Source organism: Patagioenas fasciata, chromosome 20 (genome assembly GCF_037038585.1).
Source record: "Patagioenas fasciata isolate bPatFas1 chromosome 20, bPatFas1.hap1, whole genome shotgun sequence".
NCBI lineage: Eukaryota > Metazoa > Chordata > Aves > Columbiformes > Columbidae > Patagioenas > Patagioenas fasciata.
In genome coordinates this window covers 10,643,966-10,664,126 of record NC_092539.1, presented here as the reverse complement: position 1 = coordinate 10,664,126, position 20,161 = coordinate 10,643,966, and the positions used below count along the sequence as shown (strand labels likewise).

At 44.7% G+C, this 20,161-nt stretch overlaps 2 protein-coding genes across 6 annotated transcripts in view; one reads left to right on the top strand and one right to left on the bottom strand.

Annotated features, from left to right (window-relative positions):
* CRB2 (crumbs cell polarity complex component 2) overlaps window positions 1-19,948 on the bottom strand; it is a 50,170-nt gene extending 30,222 nt beyond the window's left edge. For 3 of the 5 annotated variants that reach the window (XM_065853981.2, XM_071817375.1, XM_065853980.2), the window contains exon 1: window positions 983-1,186. In XM_065853981.2, coding sequence (XP_065710053.2) covers window positions 983-1,097 — 115 coding nt within the window. In that variant the 5' untranslated portion in view covers window positions 1,098-1,186. Of the gene's footprint in view, window positions 1-982; window positions 1,187-19,025; window positions 19,201-19,660; window positions 19,678-19,836 lie in introns of those variants that run through there. The other 2 variants (XM_065853982.2, XM_071817376.1) reach the window with 2 other exon arrangements.
* Window positions 19,949-19,964: 16 nt separating this feature from the next.
* Window positions 19,965-20,161, top strand: part of STRBP (spermatid perinuclear RNA binding protein) — a 59,138-nt gene continuing 58,941 nt past the window's right edge. Inside the window, exon 1 of the mRNA XM_071817385.1 lies at window positions 19,965-19,988. The gene's annotated coding sequence lies outside the window, so the exon portion shown is untranslated. The remainder of the gene's footprint in view (window positions 19,989-20,161) is intronic.

Genomic DNA, 20,161 nt, shown 5'->3' with positions numbered 1-20,161 from the left:
CATGTTCTTCACGTTTCACCTGCACTTCTTCGCATCATTGATCATTTCTGTCCCCGCACAGTGGAAACCAAACAGGAGTCGGGCATCAGACACCGGTCTGGCAGTGCCAGGACAAGGAGGCCTGTTCAGTCCCAATCACTTTCCAGTAAAAGGCTGTCATGTTCCTGACGTGACCCTATAATCCCTGGATGACTAAACCAGGTGTCTGGGCCCAGCAGATCTCCAGGCACCCACTCCAGAAAACACAGAAATCTATTTTTCAGGCAGCATAAGAAATTCTATACAACAGTGGCTTTTGGAGCCCAGAGACATGTTTATGTGAACTTGAATCCCAGTATACTCAAGTATATTCTTCTGTAATAAAATAAGTTTTCAATGTGAGGAAAACAAGCCAATAAACAAAAAACCAAGACTCTTTTGTAACCTCATCAGTTCTTGCATTTTGAGGATGGATCTGCTTTCTTCAAGATTTCCAAGTGAGAATATGTATGGACTGTCTTCTTCCTCCAAATTTTGTACCAGGGGTATCTGGTACTTCAGTGAATCAGTAGACTCCCCTAGGTACACTCCTCTTTGCCTAGATGTATTTCTAAAGAATACAGAATGGAAGTAAAGCTCTGTGTTTCCTCTGTATGGGCACAATTGTAAAATTCAGAACTTTTCAATGGAGCAAATGGTTACTGTAATAGTTGAATACAATTACATGGTAGTGCACACGCTTTCAGTTCTTGTGAATAAATGCATATATACATGTGCACAGGCAGAAAGACAAAAGGAGACAAGAAATAAATAGAAGGAAAAACATATCTAGAATGAAATGCCTGTTCGCCTTCCAGACAAGAAGTTTTCAGCCTTCGAATCTAACAGTGAGAGTGACGTTTTCTTTAGTTACCTTTGCAATACAAGGGCAGGTTACAGATTTGATCCAAAGTTAATGCACAGTAACTGGGCAAGAATCAGGCACAGAAGACAAAAAACTTACCCCAAAGCAGGAGGAAGAGCGGCAGGAGGAGGGCAGCGCCGCTCGCCCTGGGTGCCCGCAGCTCCATGGCCGGCGCGGCCCCGCTCTCCGCGCTCAGCCCCGGCTGCTCCCGCATCGCGGCCGGGCGGGCCCGCTGCACGCGCCGGACCAGCACTGCCCGCTGGACAGAGGCCGCGCCGGAGCGCAGGGAAAACGCGGCATGGATCTCCGGATCGGACCGCGCGGGGCGCCAGCGGCTGCACCGCCCGGCGGCCGCGGGGGCGGGCGGAGAACGGCCCGGGCTCAGAACCGGACGGGCTGCTCAAGGAGTGAGAAACTGCAGGACTAGGGGACTCACCGCACAAGGCAACAAGGAAAAAGGGCCTTGGGTGGTTTTTTGCTTTCTGTTGTTTGAACTCCATCTATAGAATGAAAAAACAAACCTGGTGTCGCCTCCATAGCTCAGAAGCAGCTTGGGGACTGAGGTGGTTGGGGCTCATTTCTTGGACGTAGGATTCTGCATGAGCTCATATTTACAAAGAAATGCCAGATGAGGATCAATCACAATTTTCTGATAGAGAAATTTGTTCAAAGAGAAAATGACAAAAGACACAAGAGGCACACTGTTGATCCCAAAGAGCGGATCTAGCCCACGTTGGTCCCTCCCGCTCTCTCTCATACATCAGGAGATGTGTGAACCCCAAAAACATACAAACTCAAAGAATGCACACGAACCCTCTTTCCCAGCTAAGGGACAGTTACAGAGATCAACAGAAGTATCTGCATAACACAAGCACCAAGCCACATCTCCACCTTTAGATGCATGTGTTTGGTTTTATAACTGAAAAAATTAGGTGTCCATTGTTTTGTGAAAGTAACTGGAAAAAGACAGAGCCCACCCTCAGTTGTGACCCACTAAGTACCTCTAAACCCACACCACAATTGGATTAAACTGACTGTAAGGAGAATTACGTCCCTTGCCTCACCCTTCCACGGACAACTAAGAATAGAAAGCAGGTAAGATGCCATACAAATTCCTACTTCAAACGAGAAACATGCAAGATAGCGAAGAATTGGTGCAGACAGGCCGCACACGAGGAAAACAACATCAATCCTGCAAGGAGCCATTCCTGTTATCTCAGCATCCTTGCAGAGGACGGAGGCTGATGGGCCATGTGCAGGGACGTTTACTGCCCTACTTTTAACTTTGGTGCAGAAAGCAGAACAGGCACAGCAAGAGCGTTTCCACCACCAAAACACTGCAGTTCAGCAACAAATGGTTCTTCTCACTATCCTGCCTTGGAATGCTCCAAAGATGATATATCATGTGTTATCAACCTTATCTGGACCACCCTGCCCCCACTTTCATCTCTGGTGTCTTCAGTCTGTTTTCTCAACATCAGCCTCAGTATTAGTTTCTTGCCAGTTACCACAACCATCTGGAACTCATTTCTCTGTCTTTAAATTCTCATTTTGCTGTCAGGGGGCTTAACCAACCACTGACATGTGCAGAATCTTTCTGCTCAGGATTTTCTTGCCTCACCTGTGTGAATTATCCAAACAACTCATCTTTTCCACAACTAAAGCAAGTACTTATGAATCCATTGCACAATTAACACTGCAATAAACCATTCTTCTTCCACTGAATACAGCCACTTCTGTAAGTTAACTAGAGCAATACTTCACAACGCAGGGGAAATAAAACTACCTGTAGTAATTTATGGCTTATACATCTACCTGAAGGACATGCTCAGCTTTCATAAAACAGAATTAGCATAACAAATCCCCATACATACGAAAGTAGAGGTCGTCCCACAGAGGCTTATGTCTCATGCAAGTCTGGTGCCACTGCTGTGTTGTGTGGCCAGTGGCAGCTCGTATCCGACAGAGCCTTTGGCTACAACAGACTTGGTACAGGAGAGCGAGGCTCAGAAAAGAGCAAAACAGTTTAGCAGAGTCTGAGCATTCTTGGTGTCTCTCGGTACATTTGAGACAGCCTCAAGCTGTAGCCTCTTGTGCTAGTGACTGAGTTTTACTTCGGAGTCACTTGGTCTGTCAAGTCCACGTTGATGGGTTCAAACTGAACTGCTAACATGGCAAATGTGTCAATAATATCACACACGCAGGAATGCTATGAATAGTGCCTTCTTGAAGGATTTTCTGCATTTGTCAAAACAGGGTTTGGACTTGAGCAGCCTGGGAAACGGCAGTGGCACGTGGTTCTCGGCCGACACGTTCCGCAGCGGGGACGCCGCCGTGGCTGTGCCGCTGCCAGGGGACACGCTGCGGGTGCTGGGGCTGGAGCGGCTCAGCAGGGAGGATCCTCCTGGAGAGGTGCTCGTTTGTGCTCTCTGACCACTGCTAACTGCCAGCACATCCGAGGGTCTGGCAGCACTCAAAACCCAAGCTAGCAAAGCCTGCACAGTTAAGACATCCAACTTCCTTATAATAATCAAAATACCTCAATCCAGTGTCTACCTGTGAGGATATTAGCATTTAATTTTTTTCAAGACTCATCGTTACATTTTTATGACACTTTGCCAGCACTAATGGCAGACCATTTCTGTGCTAGACCCTTGGGCATCCAAAGGCCAATGTGAGTATTAACCAGCTTAGTCCAATTAGGGGACCCTGAAACAACTCCGGTAAGGCCCTGATTTGTTAGGCTTGCCTACGTTTCCAAAGAAGGAGCACAATTGTGCGGATTTGTTATCTAAAGCATAAGCTCCAAGTCCTTAGTCATCCTTGCTAAAGCCTTCCCCAAACTGGCCATGGTTTGTGCTACCTCTGTCTCGCTGCAGTCCAGCATCTATAATCTGCTCTTTAACATAGCATTAAAACTAGAGCCAAAGGACACAGCTGCTTTCGTCTGCGTAACACTCATTACAAGAGACTTAAGGACAGCATAACAGCAAGGCTTCTATTCTCAGCAGGCAGGAAACTTTGCAAGCCGGAAATGCATGACATGAAAATGGGGCAGCAAGCTGGATTAAGAGAAAAGAGAGACAGTAGGTCTGGGGTACTCAGCAAATCCTTTCTGTCCCTTTACCCTATATTTTTGTACACTTTTCACAAAACAATCCTATACATTTTTCTACAAACAGTTCAGAATGAACTGTGCAGTGAGGTACCTAAGCAAAACAGCCTGTGCTTTCCATTCAAAGAACAATGTACGCTTGCATGAGTTTCACAATCTTTCCTCACACAGGGTTTAAAATAAGCCCAATATTACAGATCGGATACTAGAGGTTAGACGTGTGGTATGACAGCCAGCATCACAGACAGGCGCTGGTAGGAATAAAGACATTCCATCTCCTGCCATACCACACGGTACTTGCCTCAGAGGAGAGAGCCTCACCTTCCCTCCTCACCGTTCTGGAACCTCACCACTCAATTCAAATCTGCTTTTCTGAATTGAACCATGCAAGCCAACAACATCAAAATCTTCTCATTTTCCCCCAACTTCATCCTCTGGGGGTTATTAGGAAGAGCCATGAACAAAGGAGTCCATACTAACAGTAGGTACAGACCGAGAACTTGGGAGGTTGAACTAGTTAAGAAACAAATTCCAGTTCCACCCAAAAACAGTGTGCAAAAACGACTGCTTCAGTGCGCTCTTCTGCTCTCATCACTGCTGAAAAGCATCGCATACATTTTTTAAAAGTTCGGGTTTTGGAGTTTCAAGCCTGGGGACTCACAGGCCAATTCTGTGAACTGAACAGTTCAAATGCAGTCTGGTCATGTAGTGCTCGGGAGATCTCCAGGGCCCTCCCTCTAACCCACAATTCGCTCTCTCCCATAATAAGCAAAGCGACTGCCCTTAAAACGCACTGTCACCACTTTGCCATCAGGCCACTAGATGTCCCTTCCGCACCGCACACATTCAAGCCAAATCCATAGTGTGAAAACAGTTCACAAGAAATCCATGTATCAGCAGCGCTGCCAAACGAGTGCAAGCAGACACAGCCTGAAACGCCCGGACAGTCCCAAGCAGCACACTGGGCCCTGTGAGACCCACTGCAACACCCACACAGCAGAGGAGCCACGGAAGAGCTTTGATAAAACTTTGAAGTTGTTATTAAAACTTACAAAAGCCACACAATTCCAGACTTGAGACACCCCAATTGCACTTTTTAGACACTTTGCTAATCAGAACTGCTGGCAAGGAAATCAAGCTACCTGATAAACCAGAGAGCATTGAGCATATGACACGAATCAGTTGTGGGTAATGGCAATGAATTGGTGTGACAAGAGAGAGCAGAAAGGTTAGTATTTCTTGCTATGCAACAATTCAACAGAGTAATGTAACAGATGGTCAGAGTTCTGACCCAGTCTCACTTCCCTGGAGCACAATAATCAATTTCAGATAAAACTGTAGCGTTGAGGAAGAAGAGGGCTGGCAGTCCAGTAGGAGAAAGGCAGAATGAACATTTATGAGAATTTCATAGGAAACATCTCTGTGGGATAAGACTGAACGTAGCATACATACCCACACGCGCAGGTTTGGGCTCCAGCTCCTCCCAGCCCTGGAAGCCCGGCCAGCAGGCGCCATCCTGCGGCAACGCACTCCCGCTTGCCCTGCACCCGCGCCAGGCCCGAGGGGGATGCATGGCAGCCACCCACCCGCACACACCAAACCCGCAGTGAACTCCTCAGCTCAGCAACTGTGCCAACACCAGGTCCTCCCTAAAGAATACCACTTCTACAGAGAAATGATATCTTAAGCAGAAGTTACTCTCATCTGTATCATCATCAATTTCTCAAAAAGTCCAATACTTGTGTGCAGACTATGGGAAGACCACGGGTAGGATTTGAGGGAACAAACTGAAGCAGACTGGACTGAATTCTGAAATCACCTACTCTACCTTGCAATATTGCCTTCTTGTGCAGTGATCTTCATCGCATGCCTCATTCCAAACAAACAAATTGTAACAACCATAAGGATATCCAGTACATGCATGGCGCCTATAGCTTCCTCTTTGATGTGCGAGCCCACTCAGAGCAGATGCAGACTGGGCCGTACCTGTGCCAGGTTCTCTCTACGGGAAGACACAGAAGTCAGGCTCTAACCACAGCTGGACCCTTTGATCCACACAAGCCCCCGCCGGATTGCTGCAGGTCAGCATCAAACCCTTTGATCCTCCTCCCCTGCTCACAGCCTCCTGGCGGAGGGGAATCCCTTCCAAGGGGCCTCCGGGCAGAGGGGAAGGTGAGAATGTTGAGCAGCCAACAGTGTAACCAGGTCTTAGGCAAGAATTTCTGCAGTAAAACGTTACAGCAGGAAGAAGGATATATCCAATACATCGCCTGGATCTAAGAGTGTTTTGAAGTTGTGTTGACTATTGAGAAGTGGTTTTGCTGCTGTTTTTGTCAAACGACCCAACACGCTTGTAAATACGACTCTCACGCCACTGGAGGGTAGTGCTGGGCAGCTTTCGGATCCGTGTTTCACAGACTGGAGCTTTCACATCGGTCAATTGTGTCTTCTCCACAGGTGCCCCAGAACAATGGCCTTACCTGAGGTGGGTAAAAGGTCACATCCCTCAGACAGGATTTTAAAATAGAGAATCCACTCCTGGCTATTGACTTCAGCACTGTTATACACTTAACTTCAATTCCTTGTTTATTTTCCCTCAGTAATTTAATCCTATTGGCAATTTCTGTTAAAACAATAAAGCTGACACTTTGTATTCCCACCACCAAATATCCACTGGAGTTAACACTGAAGACAAAGCCACAGTTCATCCTCTTTGCATGACTTTAAAGCTCATAATCCTCCATTAAATTACCCAGTAAGGACAGTGATTCGTCAATCATGCCCAGCAGAGGACTTGATCTTTTGTCTTTTTCTATTGCTTTACAGAAAGGTACTTCAACTATGAGCACATCCTTGTGGGCTGCCAGAATCTCACTGCTGGATCAGAACAGGGTCCTACAATTTAGGAACCAAATAATTTATTTGGGCAGTCATACACAGGAATTGCCACTGCAGCAAAGGACACAACCCTTCCCAATTCATTCATTCATTCACCTTCAGCTGAACCTGAGCTTCCACGGGTGAAATAAGGCCAAAACGAAGTAAAGATTGAGATGGAATCTGTCCGACACTGAGCCAGGTGTCAGGCACCTGATTCACAGAGCCCGGCCAAGGACAAAACGGTCGTTCGCTGTTCGCTGTGGTGGGACCCTGGGAATTTTGAGCAGATGTTAATAGGATGAATACATACGAGGCACACAGCCTCAGAATGATAATGCCTCTGAATACCAAAAGCGTATTGATCTCCTGAAGTGCATAGTCAGAACATTTAATGGCTCTAGAGAGTGCAGGGAAACATTCAAAATGGGAAAAGAAAAAAGAAAAGAAAAAAAGAAGAGAAGATGCTTTAGACTGGAGCGTTTTATCAGGTAAAACAGCCCTAGGGACACACAAGGAACATTAAAATGCTACAGCCCATACAGGTACATACTGAGGGACGCCAAGAATGCTCACTTCAGGTATAGGAATGGAAGAATGAATTTACAGAACTTGTATGATTATAACAGGTCTAAAACACTTCTTCTAGGTAAAATATTAGAACCAGAAAACACCTAAAGAGGAAAACAAATCCTTACTGTACTGTCCTGATGGATCAAAAACGTAGGGAAAGAAAAGTTAACACCAATGACGCAGAGAGCGCAGATACTCTTCAAAAGAAAGTCAAAGTGAAATTATTCCTATTTTAATGACCTCAGCTGTTATTAGTAATGCAGATCAGGGCTTTGTTCTAAACGCAAATCTCATTTCCAACCTGCAGTGTCTTTTTCAAGTGTGAGACATTTGAAAGCTCCTTTTTAAGCAGGGCTGTGTACCTGGGAAATTCAATTCAGTCTCTTCACTTTGATATCTATTTAGCTCAGCACTGCACACACCGCTGAGAGCAAGACGCTGTTTTCCGCTCCGCACCGAGGGCAAGCGGTCCCGCGGCGTGCGCCCTCTGCTCCACCGAACCCAGCCAGGCCTTTCCAGCTCACAAAAGCAGGCAGCTCCTTCAAGGAGGAGGTGACTCCAGGACTGCAAATTACCAGCTCATTCGAGGTGGTTTTCTTTTTTATGAGCTACAAATCAGTCTACGCTACACTAACAGAAAGATCCTTGTCAAGTTCCCTCTCAGCAGTGCCACCATAGGAGCACATCGTAATTCTATGAACTCTGGTCAATAGTATTATATATCCACTGAATCACTAGAAACATTAAGCAAATACATTGAAGAGAGGAGAAAAGATTCCAGTTGTCCTGAGCTTCCCACTCTCTGACCACAAAACCACACTCTCACATCAAATGGGGAATGAAACTCAAGGGACATTTTAATCCTACACCCCTGCTCTAATTAATAATCCTACTTTATCAATATTTGATGGTGCTGTTATTGTGTCTCCTCTGACCATTACACTTTTCATATAATGCTCTGAATTACGCTCTCGATAGCAATGCAACAGCAAGGTATCACTTGCAAGGTAGTTGGGACAGAAAGCCTGTCACCTCCTCTCCTAACACGCCGTCTTTTCAGAAAACCCTGCTGCAGGACCCGCCTGGGAGATACAGCACACGTAACTGGGTAACGACTTACGCAAAAAGATATATTGACTCAGCCCTAAACAACTTTCATGGCCCACTATATCACTATCTTATGGAAAAGAAAATATATTCATATGCTGAAAAGCAAACCAAAACACAGCTAACGCTGAGCACAACAGAGAACAGTCATTGTGGATACTGGCAGAGAGAATCACAGTTAATAAGGCACAAATGCAATTATGACAAGAAAAACTTAACGTTTTTTGCAAATCAAAGTGTTGAGGAGGAGGATGTAGACTACCCTGTGCTAAACAGAAGTGTCTGTCCCTCCCCACAAAAGCTTAGTTCAGGTCCCCGCGGTTCACTGGGACGAGTGCATGATGAGCGGTGCTGGGGCGGCTGCGTTTCCACAGCGCCCAGAGGCTCCTGCTCCACGGGTTACCATCGGCGCAGCTCCACCAGGCAGCACTCGGAACTGCAAATGCAATAACTCCCAAAACAGATGTTGTTAACATGATCAAGAATATTAACTCAGCAATTGCAAGTGCTTAAACTAATGTGAATTGCTTAGGTAAAAGGCAGCTCAAGAACAATTACGTGCAGCTACATGAAAAGTAAAACATTCCGCAATCCACATCACGCTCTTTAAGGATCCTCTTTGGGAAGCAGAACACATAATCAAAATTCTCCATCAGTGCAGAATGGTTAAGATTAGTCCCTGCTGCTGAAGAACTGAGACACAGCGAAAGCCGGTACAAATTCGTGGATACAGACAGTAGTATCATGTCTCACACAAGAGTCGAAACCTCAAACACCAGCAGCTATCTTTGTAACAGAGAGAGCATAAGAAGTTCTGAACCATCCAACTATTTGCTTCAGCTCTCAATGAACAGAAAATGGATTTGCTGCAATAATCAAATTAGGCTTGCTTTTACACTCCTCTTCCAAGGACATCATGCCTAATCCTGATAATTCAATTACCAGCTTCTGGAGAGCAACTAGAAACACAGTATATGTTCCTTACTTATCGCAATCTGGTTCACAACACGAATAAACAATATTCTACAAACACTACTGAATATCTGCTCGATGAGACCTTGCTTATCGTTCCACACCTGAGGAAGCTGCATGCTTCATTCCTCAAAGATGCTGCACCAGCTCCAGCTCTGTGGCACAACCTTCCACCCCACGCAGGGAGCCCGTGACCCCAGGAGCCCCCCCGGCACAGGGACGAGCTGCAGCGTCTGACCACAAGAAAGATCCAAGTCAAGCCAAGGAGACCTACACAAATTGAATCTCTGCTCTCCACTTTGCGTTTCACGGTCTTTTTAAAACCTACATGACATTGTGAACTTCATAAATACATACAGGAATAACCACTCATTTGATCTACAAATAAATTAAAGGGAATTGACAATTTCGCATTCGCAGGACTGTTACGGAAGGATTAAGCTGAACACTGTGAACTAAGTTTATGCCTAACCTTGGGCACACAGACCCTGCTCGCCACCAGTGTGGTCTCCAGCTCTTATTCCTCTCCAACTCCACCATGCCATTCAGAGCAAGTTCCACACAAAGTTGCAGAACATCACTGCTGATACACCCCAAGCCAGAATGCTTCCCATTATACAACAGCTAGTAAAGCGGACTCGGGAAAAAGGCTCTTTAAGGACAAGTAACTTTTATCAACTGTTTTTTCTGACAGGAAACTTTGGACAGACTGTACAAGTTGAAGTTCAGGACAGAGTTTATAAACCATAGGCATTTAACCTCAGAAATAAATATCACAAACCCTCCAAATAATGATAATTTCACCTTATAAAAACTGGTTTGCCCACACAAGAAAACTCTAATCTAGAAACACTGACATAATTAAAGATCATCTTAGTATGAACCATTTCATAAGACTTCAATTAACTGAAATTCATCTAGCCACTTTACCAGGTTAGCCACGCTGGCTCTGTGTGCACCAGCTGCACTTCATCAAGCAGGCGTGCTCTATGTACAAAGTATGCATTTATCCAAATATTGTGGACCTCTTCTGACACTCCAAACGAAGACAGAGAGTAAGCATAAACACACCAAGATGTTTTGGTAGTGCTAACTTCAGGATCTGCTGCTAAACATTTGTTAACTTTCCAAGAAGAAACACAAATATGGGTTAAAACCAGAGCAAGCAGTAACTCTGTGTAAGAGAGAAACCAACTACTTAACATCATGTACAGAATCTCAACAGAAGCAGTCACTGCAGAGACTGAATACACTATCTACCACATTTCCATTAATTCAGAATTATGCCACTTAGAATATTATTTTTTCATCCACTATATTGATATTTTCCAAAGCCAAGTCACCGCTGCTAGAGATGCAAAATCTCCATTTGCCTGTTATTTCAGCACAGGTTGGGAGTTACCATAACTGGTATCCCTCTTATTCCTAGACTCATTTACGTCAGAGTTTCCCAGTCCAGATGTGTACTCCTCTATTTCCTGAAACACATCTAGATTTAGACTTGTACGCTGCATATTTGGTGTCTCAAGTGCTGCACAAGTTAGTTGGGAAATGCACCTTTCTCTTTTCCTTCATTATTTGGCATGAAGCCTGGAAAAAGACAAATGTACAGATTAAAACTATAAACCCGAGATTCGTCAGATTCCTGCAAATCCTCCTTTTGGAAGAGTTCAGGTAAGAAAAATTTGCATGAAGTATTTAATAGAAAGCAAATGTTCTATAATACTTATTGACTATTTTATGGCTCTTAGCATCAGGGTATCCAGGCTCTTAAGTAACAATGTCAACAGCATTGACCTCTTCATCCATTCAAAGATCCAGACAAACTCGCCATCTGTCAACCTGTCTTTATCAGCTGCTCCAGCTTCTTCCTGGAACAGACCTGTACCTGCACAAACTTTTGGGAAGATCCCTGTATTTCTACACCACGCAAGTGCCACCAGGTCAATTAAACTCCCTTTCCAGTCTCTGCCTCACCATTCCTGAAACCCTTTACAACGCAGTACAGCTTAGTTCTGCCCTCGGTGTTCCAGTCTTGCATTTAGACCATTTCCTTTATTCCAAACTCATAGACGCTTGTGCTTCTCAAGTATTTAAGCACTTCAGCTTTGCTAAAGCATTTTTTCAGTTGCAGTTCTCATGCTTTGCTAGACTGGACACATGCAGCATGCTACACAGTTTAAACAAGTCACGGCAATACCCTTTGAATGGCTCAAGCAGAACAGCGCACCCGACAGCATGCGGCCCTGGCAGGGGCTGCGCTGGCTGAACGCGACCTGCTGAGCGCAGCCGCCAGCATTCAGGGGTAGAAAAACAGCATTACTGTAACAATGACAAAGACAGCGAGCGCTATTTGCATAGCGTTCCATGAGCAACACGGACACAGGCATTTGCAGACTGACTTTAGGTTTGTTTGGGTTTTCTAACCCCAAATGTCCATCACATTTCCAATAATAAAAAGCCCAAATTAATCAGAGTCAGATCTGAGAAAGCAGTATGCATGATTTCAAACCCTTTTGTGAAAAAACAACTAAAGAACAGAACAATTTGCAGGATAGGGCATAACTCACAAACTGAAGAAAAGGGTCACGATGGACAAACTTCTGCCACCAGCTCTTTCCAAGTTTTAGACTTCCACAGAAGGAAAACAGAAGATCCAACAAATAAAAGTATTCATGCATTTTAAAAGACCCCACAAACATTCCGTGCTAGGTACTTCTACTCTTCCCCTTTAAATTTTGCACAGAACACTGTTTTTGTAGCTGCCAGTTGTGTGACCTTGCTGGGAGTCAGCAAGGCAGAGATCAATGGAGCAGCGCTGGCTGCCCCAGGGCCCTCGGGAGCAGCCGCTGTGCCCAGGGGACCAGCAGCACCAGCCAAAGATGGACCAGCTGCAGGGCTGATGAACCAACACTCAGAAGAAAGCCTCCCCTCAACAGACATCGGGAGCACTTATTTAGGTATTACAGTCCCCATTTCCAGCGACCCTCATGGTGTTCAGAAACAAATCAAATCGGCCACTTGTCTCTTGTCAAGGAAACAGGAGCGATTTGCAAGTCAGCAGGAGCATCCCAATACTCAGTCTCAGTAAAATTGTTTCACAGCACCTTGTTAGAGACTTGGCAGGGACAGGTGGCACTGTCTGCAAAAGCTGGCTGATGACATCAAACACAGAACATCTGGGACATGGAGCAGGAAAATTGTGAAGATCAGCCCTACAGAACCATATAGATTAGACAGAAGAGATTTCAAAGAGTGAGCCTTCTGCTGTGATTTTGGTTACAGGACTGTGCCAAGCCCCGTATGTCAGACCAAGGTTTCAGTGCACTGGCTGTATCTGTTTGCTCTAGAACTTCAACTGCTTCGAGATGAACAGACCTCAACCACAAACTGTTCTGACCCCGTGTTCCAATACCGGCTTTGGGTATCAGTGCATTCAGGAAATACATCAGCTTCAACAAGGTCGGTATTTGATCTCAAGGGTACAGCCTGTGAATATTTCCCAAATGCCATTGAATTCTGGCTGTACTCTCACAGAATTTGTAATGAAATTATAAAACTACTTAATTATAACCAAAGTTCTCATTATAGCAAGATTTTTAGATCAGATTGCTGACCACAGTTCAAAGTGTTTTATTTCTGTCTAACAATTACTATTATTCCTAAGAGATCTCCACTTTCTATTGATGAAAATGAATCTTGGTAAAGCTTTTTTCAAACTATGATGATGACTGTACTGCCAGCTGCACTCAGACAAGCCCTGTTTCAAGTTTTAGGCTTCAGGGTCATCAAAAGGCACCCAGCTTTTGCTTCCATCAAAAAAAAATATAGATGCCCATAGACAAAAACAGATAGGGGAAGGAGAAAACATGCAGCTAAAACACCAAAGGGAAAAGCAAAAACCACCACTGAAAACAAAAACTTTTTGTACCAGAAACAGATTGAAAACAGAAAGAAAATTAGCATTGAGGAATGAAAAAGCCTATTCACTGTTGATGTTAAATACAACACCCGCAGAGATGGAAGCTGCGTTTATTTTTGATAGCAGCATAAACATTAAAGATAAGCCAAGAGCATTTAGAAAATATGGGTGCAGTACAAAGGCTCATGTGATGAGAGATATTTTGCTTTTAATGCTGACCTGGAAAACCTCTTGTATGACAGAGCCTCTTTTCAGTGGAGTCACAGTCCTGCCTGGTTACTCTGCCTATTAGTGATAAAAAGGCCACCCAAGTTGTTTCTACTTTGGAACGATGGCAGGTCTGCAATCCTAAACTTCAAAGGAAAAGGAAAAAAACCCCTCATATATCTAAGGACCTGCACAAAACTCTTCTCTTCCCTCAGCTGGTCCAATCACATTCTTCCATAAAACAATCTCTCTTACAACAGCATCACCATTTTTCTAGAAAGAACATACATATTTCCCCAAATATTTATCTACTTGCCACTGACATGCATGAAAATACTTATCTCCTATTGATAGGAGATAAACACACATGTATCCTACCCACACAATGGAGAAAACCCAGCTGATTTCCAGATTGGTTCATCACATCTACAATGCCAATAATATAGAAGTGTTAACCACATCAGTCACAATCCTGGTGAGGGTTGAACAATCGCAGGATCAAATCTCCAATGTGTATTATAAAGTATTACAAGACTGAAAACGGTGGCCACCTCTGAGGTCCAGCCCTACTTTGGATGTCTGTTCATAGAGCCCGGGCTTCTCTAGGGAGGAAAGCTGTGGCCCAAGGGTTGGTCTTTGGAACTTCACGCCATTAAACTGCAATGAGAAACCCGCTGTACAAGACACTGCCGGCCCTACAGGCTCAGCCATAACATGGCTCTAGAACCTTCTATCTGCCACCCTTCCTTGCCCAGATGCCCTGTAACCTCATGGCTTTTTAAAAACAAACAAACAAAACCTATTAACTATTAATAAAAAATTAACTATGAAGTTTTAGCTTCTCAGGAAACACTCCTGAGACACACGAGACAATGAAACAATCTCAGCAGAAAACATGTCTGCACATGCACACTCACATTTTAAAGAAGGCTGTTCGCTGCTATGAGTTTTGTCCCGGCCACTAGTAGAAAAGTTTTAATTATACGTTAAGCAGTTGTCAGATGGGGAAGAAAATAAAACCAGTGGACCAAAGGCGGCACAGTCTACAAATCAATCCTGATGTTAGGGTGGGCAAGGTTAGCTGTGTCGACTGTGCCCTAAACAGCACCTCCAGCAATAGGATCCAAGCACTTCTGCTCACACACAGTTCAGGAAGCTGCTCATTCTGGCGGGTTGTAGCCAGACACAGAAGGGAAGGGATGCGGTGACAGGGTCACAGCACAGGGACTGCAGCGGAGGGTAAGGAACACTCGGTGCCGTGACACCCAGCGAGCCAAGGCACATCCAACAAAAATGGGAAGTCAGAAGATTACCAAGTAGAGCAGAACATACTGAGAAATGCACACTTTTTTAAAACCTAGACCTCTGTTGTTTTTAATAATTGATACAAAGTAGCAAATGACTCACTAATTGCACTTCTAAACTGTAACCCAACCTGGAATCAATCACACATGGCATAACTTTTGTTCCAATTTGAAGCTAAATCCACCACAGTGCATGCAGTAGCCTCTCTAATAATTGCATTAGTCATAACCTGAAAGTATTTCCCACTCACTTGGTTCCAGTTTTGCTTGCTTTTCAAGCTGATCCTCATCCCCATTGCTAAAAAGATCTCTGAAATGCTACCCCACAGAGCCTGCTCTGGGACTTGAAGAGCACTGTGGTACATTTCATGGTATGATTCCTCCTCTTTTAGCACCTAATTTTCCTCCGTTTTATCTCCTTTGCTCCAGCCCAAAGTCAAACAACTATCATTCAGACTGCACCAGAGATTGGCAAGTACTCTGTGAAACTCTTGGTAATGAGTTAGGTACACAAAGAACTGCCAGATTTATGCACGTCATCTTTTGTTTTGCAGCACAGATTCTAGATTTTTAAGTACCCTCCACACTGGATTGCTTGAGTCTCTCCCATTTATGCCTGAGATATAGTTTAAAAATACATTAATACAGATCCTGTAAGCATTTTTCAGAACAACACTGCTATATCATGCCACAGCTTAATCAGCTAGTAGCTGTGGGCCAAACAAAAATGAAGGCAGAACAGAATGAAACAAAACAATACAAGCTGGTATCAAGTTTACACAAAACAAGGTAAATTCTGACACCTAGAACACCACGGGATGCTCGAGGAACAGCGAGACGGCATTTGAGAACTACCAAACACTAACTCCATCAACTTCTGCAGGATCCACACTAGGAAACAGGGAAGCAAGGGGTATCTACCCCAAAGGCTTTTCTAGTGCTGATATCATCTCACGTTTCTTTTCTCCCACTGTGAATCTTGTGCCCACATCCTGCAGAGAAACAGATTCAACTCAAATCTGCCAAGTTTTCACTGTTGAGCTCCCTTTCTCCACCCCCAGACCACTCCCAGCAATTGACTACTCGGATATTTAGCCTTTGATTTTAATGCAGATTTGCAGAAATATTTTACTGACTCTGGGTTTTAATACTTGCACACTCTGCAAAGATAGGGGATTTTAAAAAAATGTTTACCCTTTCTGAATGCAGCTTTAATCTGCTCAACATCTATTTTTATGCCGCTTATATTATAACCTTTTAACTTTCACCTTCTGCTCTCTGTGCTGTTGATTGTGGCTTTTTGTGGAAGCCAGACGCCACCAGGGCTTTTCACTTTGTTTTCTCTGTCCTCTGGCGTCCCACCTCCCTCCTTTTCTCATGACTCCTTTCCAACAAGCAAACACAGCAAGACAGAACAGTGGCTCTGGACACTGGTTTATGTTGTATGGAATTGTTCCCAACGTCATTCTTGTCATTAGACATCAGTTGTTTTTTCAAACGTCAAGATTTTCTTCAAAACACTTCACATTTGCAAGTCATCTTCCTAGCTTATCACCCTCCTAAACCCAAGCCGCATGTGTGGAAAGTATTTAAACACTGCCAAACTTCAAAGCATGCAAACAGCCACATTCAATGTGCGATTATTCCCACTGAAATAAAGTTTAACACATACAATTATTTTTTTTATAGATTAAAAAGATGTGAAGTCAAGCAAGTTCTTTTCAAATTCTCCAATTTCTAGTTATTTTAATTTCTTGTGAACCCTATGAGACTAATTTCACATGTACAGATGTTTTAAATACGCGCCTCATACAGAGTTATTTTTTTCAATTCAAAGTCTGTCCTCAGATACCTCTGCACAAATTCCATTAACTTCAGTACATGTCTAAAGGCGGAATTTGAAACCTGTAAAGAACTGGGTCAGTGGACAATGGTTAAGTCTCAAACAGAGATTTCTTTTCTGAGTTGTAATGAGAAAAATACCTCTTCCCTCCGGCACTCAGTGAACGTTCCCATTTGTCTGTAAACAATACCAAACACTTCACATCTTGTAAGTTCCATTTCATCCTTGTTCATGTAGGAGCTTTCCCTTTACTACAGCTAATAGCCATTTAGTCCTCAATGTAGAATTAGCAGCTGGCGCTGGATCATCCACGCCCCCATCCCGTGGAGCTGCCCCACTGCGTGTTTCAGTGCCCGCTCCACTCAGGGCTTCAAACCGGTAGCTATCAACATTTCGTAAAAGGCCCCTCTGTTTTTCTGGGGTTTTTCGGTACCCAGGAAAACCGCTTTCACATGCTGGTCATGGATACTGGCTCCTGCCCCGCCTCTCTTTTTTATTTAATACTGGTAACATAATTTCTTTATCATGTTTTGCAGATTACAGCATAATCAGGTATGAGAGCTATAAGCAGGAAAGCCAGCCCAGGAAGAGAGGGCTGTTTTACAAACTAATTCTATGTTTATTGTGTCAGACATCAGTGAGATAGTCTTAGGAGACTTCGGTCACCATGACTGTTCTCTGCATCAACAGCTCAGATCTGTATACTGTTCTCATAGAATTGGCTTTATCCCATTATATACACTTGTTACAGCACAAAACTTCCACAGTACTTAAAATCAGACCACCCTAACCCATCTCTCTTAAAACACCTCCAAGAAACACACATTATTTCCATCATAGTTGTATATTTAAAAACAAAAAAATCTTCCTATGCCAGTATTTTGTCCCCTAAAAGAGCAAAATTATGTTAATCACTTTAACTTTACACAAGGTAACTAATTCCAGGTTGCCTTTGGCCCAACTGAAGTCCCCATCTCCTACTCAGTAAACTTAGATTATAAATTCCATTTTCTCCCTTTTTATTCCATGAAGCCTAACAACAGATGTTAACTTTTTTCCAAACCTTAGATGTTCTTTTCCCTGTTAAATTTATATTCTTGTAGTGCAGCGCCAAAGCTCTTCCAATCCCCTGTATTCTAAATTAATCTATCAATCCCCTTTCCTCTGTGTTTTCGCCCTTGGCAAATCATTAGACCAAGGGAGAACTCAACAGAAAAATTCAAGATTTCACTCCAACCACAGCTGAAAATAACCTTCTTGTGGCTCTGCAGAAGCTTCACTATTTGAGATGCCATCTCTTGCAGATTTTTCTCTCCTGACTACATTCCCACCTTCGCTACACAGCCACTGATGTTCACAGCTGCCCCTTCCCATTCCCTATCTGTTCCAGCAGCCTTCCTCTGGGCTATATTTTTACTGTGTCTCTATTCGCTGTAATCAATTTCAAATAAAAATGTTCTCACACTAAGTCCTTCAATCAGTCCTTGATTTTCTAGCTATTATCTTCCTGCCCTTCTCAAGGCCTACACTGATATTTTAAGGCCACACAGGAGATTTAGTTAAACTCATTCATTGCTTTGAAACCTTTTTGATTCTAGACTTGAAAGCAGTAACTGAGATCTCTCATATTTGTTTCTCCTTCTATTCCTTAAACAGCATGAGATAAAAGTTTGTTACAAAAGTAGAGCTACGTCTGTCTGTTCAGAACTACAGTGACACTTTAGCCACAGGCTTGCAAAGAAGCATACAAAATATAAGTTTAATTTGAACAAGCTGGATCTCTCACTACATTTAAAGTTATTTATGCACGCGTGTTTCCTGCTTTCACCCTAATGCCGCAAATCGCTCTTTTGAATGGAAGTTACTGTTTCGGTTCAGCACTGCAAATCTCCTGATCCCGCTGCCTTCTGCCAGCGTTCCCTCATAGGCCGCTTCAGCACAGCATGTTGTGTATTGATTATTTTGGCACAGAGTTCCACAGTCAACTGACTTTCATCTTTAGAGCCCATATAAAATCAGTTCTGAGAAGTGTAAAAAGTTATATTAAATACAATTGTTATGGACTTATATGTCGAAAGCTGAGTTTGAAAAGGCACTTAATCTAGAAAACCTGGCACAAAGCTTGAAGCACCCATGTGAAAATATCAGCCATTTGAATGTGGAAGCAAAACCATAAAGGTTCTATAGAACACACATACAAAAGGAAAAGAAAATCCTCATACCTAAAGGTTTTAGCAGCCTAGCACTTCTCTGAGGCATCTGATGAACGAAGTACTCGGAGCTCTTCTCTGCAGCCTCCCGGGGTGCCCACCTGCTCTGGAACTGCCAGGTGTCTGGCACCAGGAACAATCGCCACAGGGCAGCCGAAAGCTATCCTGGACCCATTCCTCTTGATTTCTAGAAGACAAGGACAGAGCTCACTGAACGTTGCACTCTTTGTGAAGCCCGACCTGTCTAAACCCACCCTAAAGCTGCCTTGATTTTCATGTCCTCAGACAACCACGGAGGGTTCCACACAGAGAACAACCACTCACATGGAAACACTAATTTATAGCTCAATTTTGGGAACTCCTCTGCACTGGTTTAGATTTTGCAGCGGGGTACAAAATCCACCAAGGTCGGGCGCTGCCGAGGCGAGGGTGCCAGGGCCCTGCCTCACACCTCACCCCTCCCCGGGCCGGGGAACGGGGCTGCCTCTGGGGACTTTTACACGCACGGCCCTGGGCGGCTGCAAGCGGGGCCGGGTGACAATGAAACCACACGCCCAGTCTCCGCCGAGGTGCCTCGACACGGAGGCGGCGGCTTCTCCCCGCCCTGAGCGGGGACGGGGCAGGGACGAGCGTCCCCGCACACACACCTGCCTCCCGCCGCCAGGCCCGGCTGCCCCTCACCGGGGATGGGGACAACCCTATCGCGGCGCTTACGCACTCTGCGCCAGGCACGCTAGCACCTACGGCATTTGCGCAACGGGAGCCCTCTCAGGTGCACCGCCCGCGTTGACGACATTACGGAGAATTCGTAAGAAACACTAACCTCTTTGAGGGGCTTTACGTAAGTGACGTTCCTGGGTGCGGGCTGGGCTGCTCCTACCCCACGCAGCTGCAGGAGCTCTCTGAGCTGCCGAGACCCCTCTCCCCGGGAGGCGGGTGGGATTACGCAGTTAACGCAAGGAGTAGCGGCCCCAGGTAGGAAACCGGCCGAGCCGAGCCAAGCAGCATTACGTCAATTCCGTAAGGCTGCGCCGGCCTGCCGCGAGGAGGGAGGAAACGGCTGGTTCCGCGCCGCTACGAAATTGGCGCGGCCGCCCGGCATCTCCCTACGCAGTTGGCGTAAGGCTCTCTCTCAGGTGCAGGGAGGG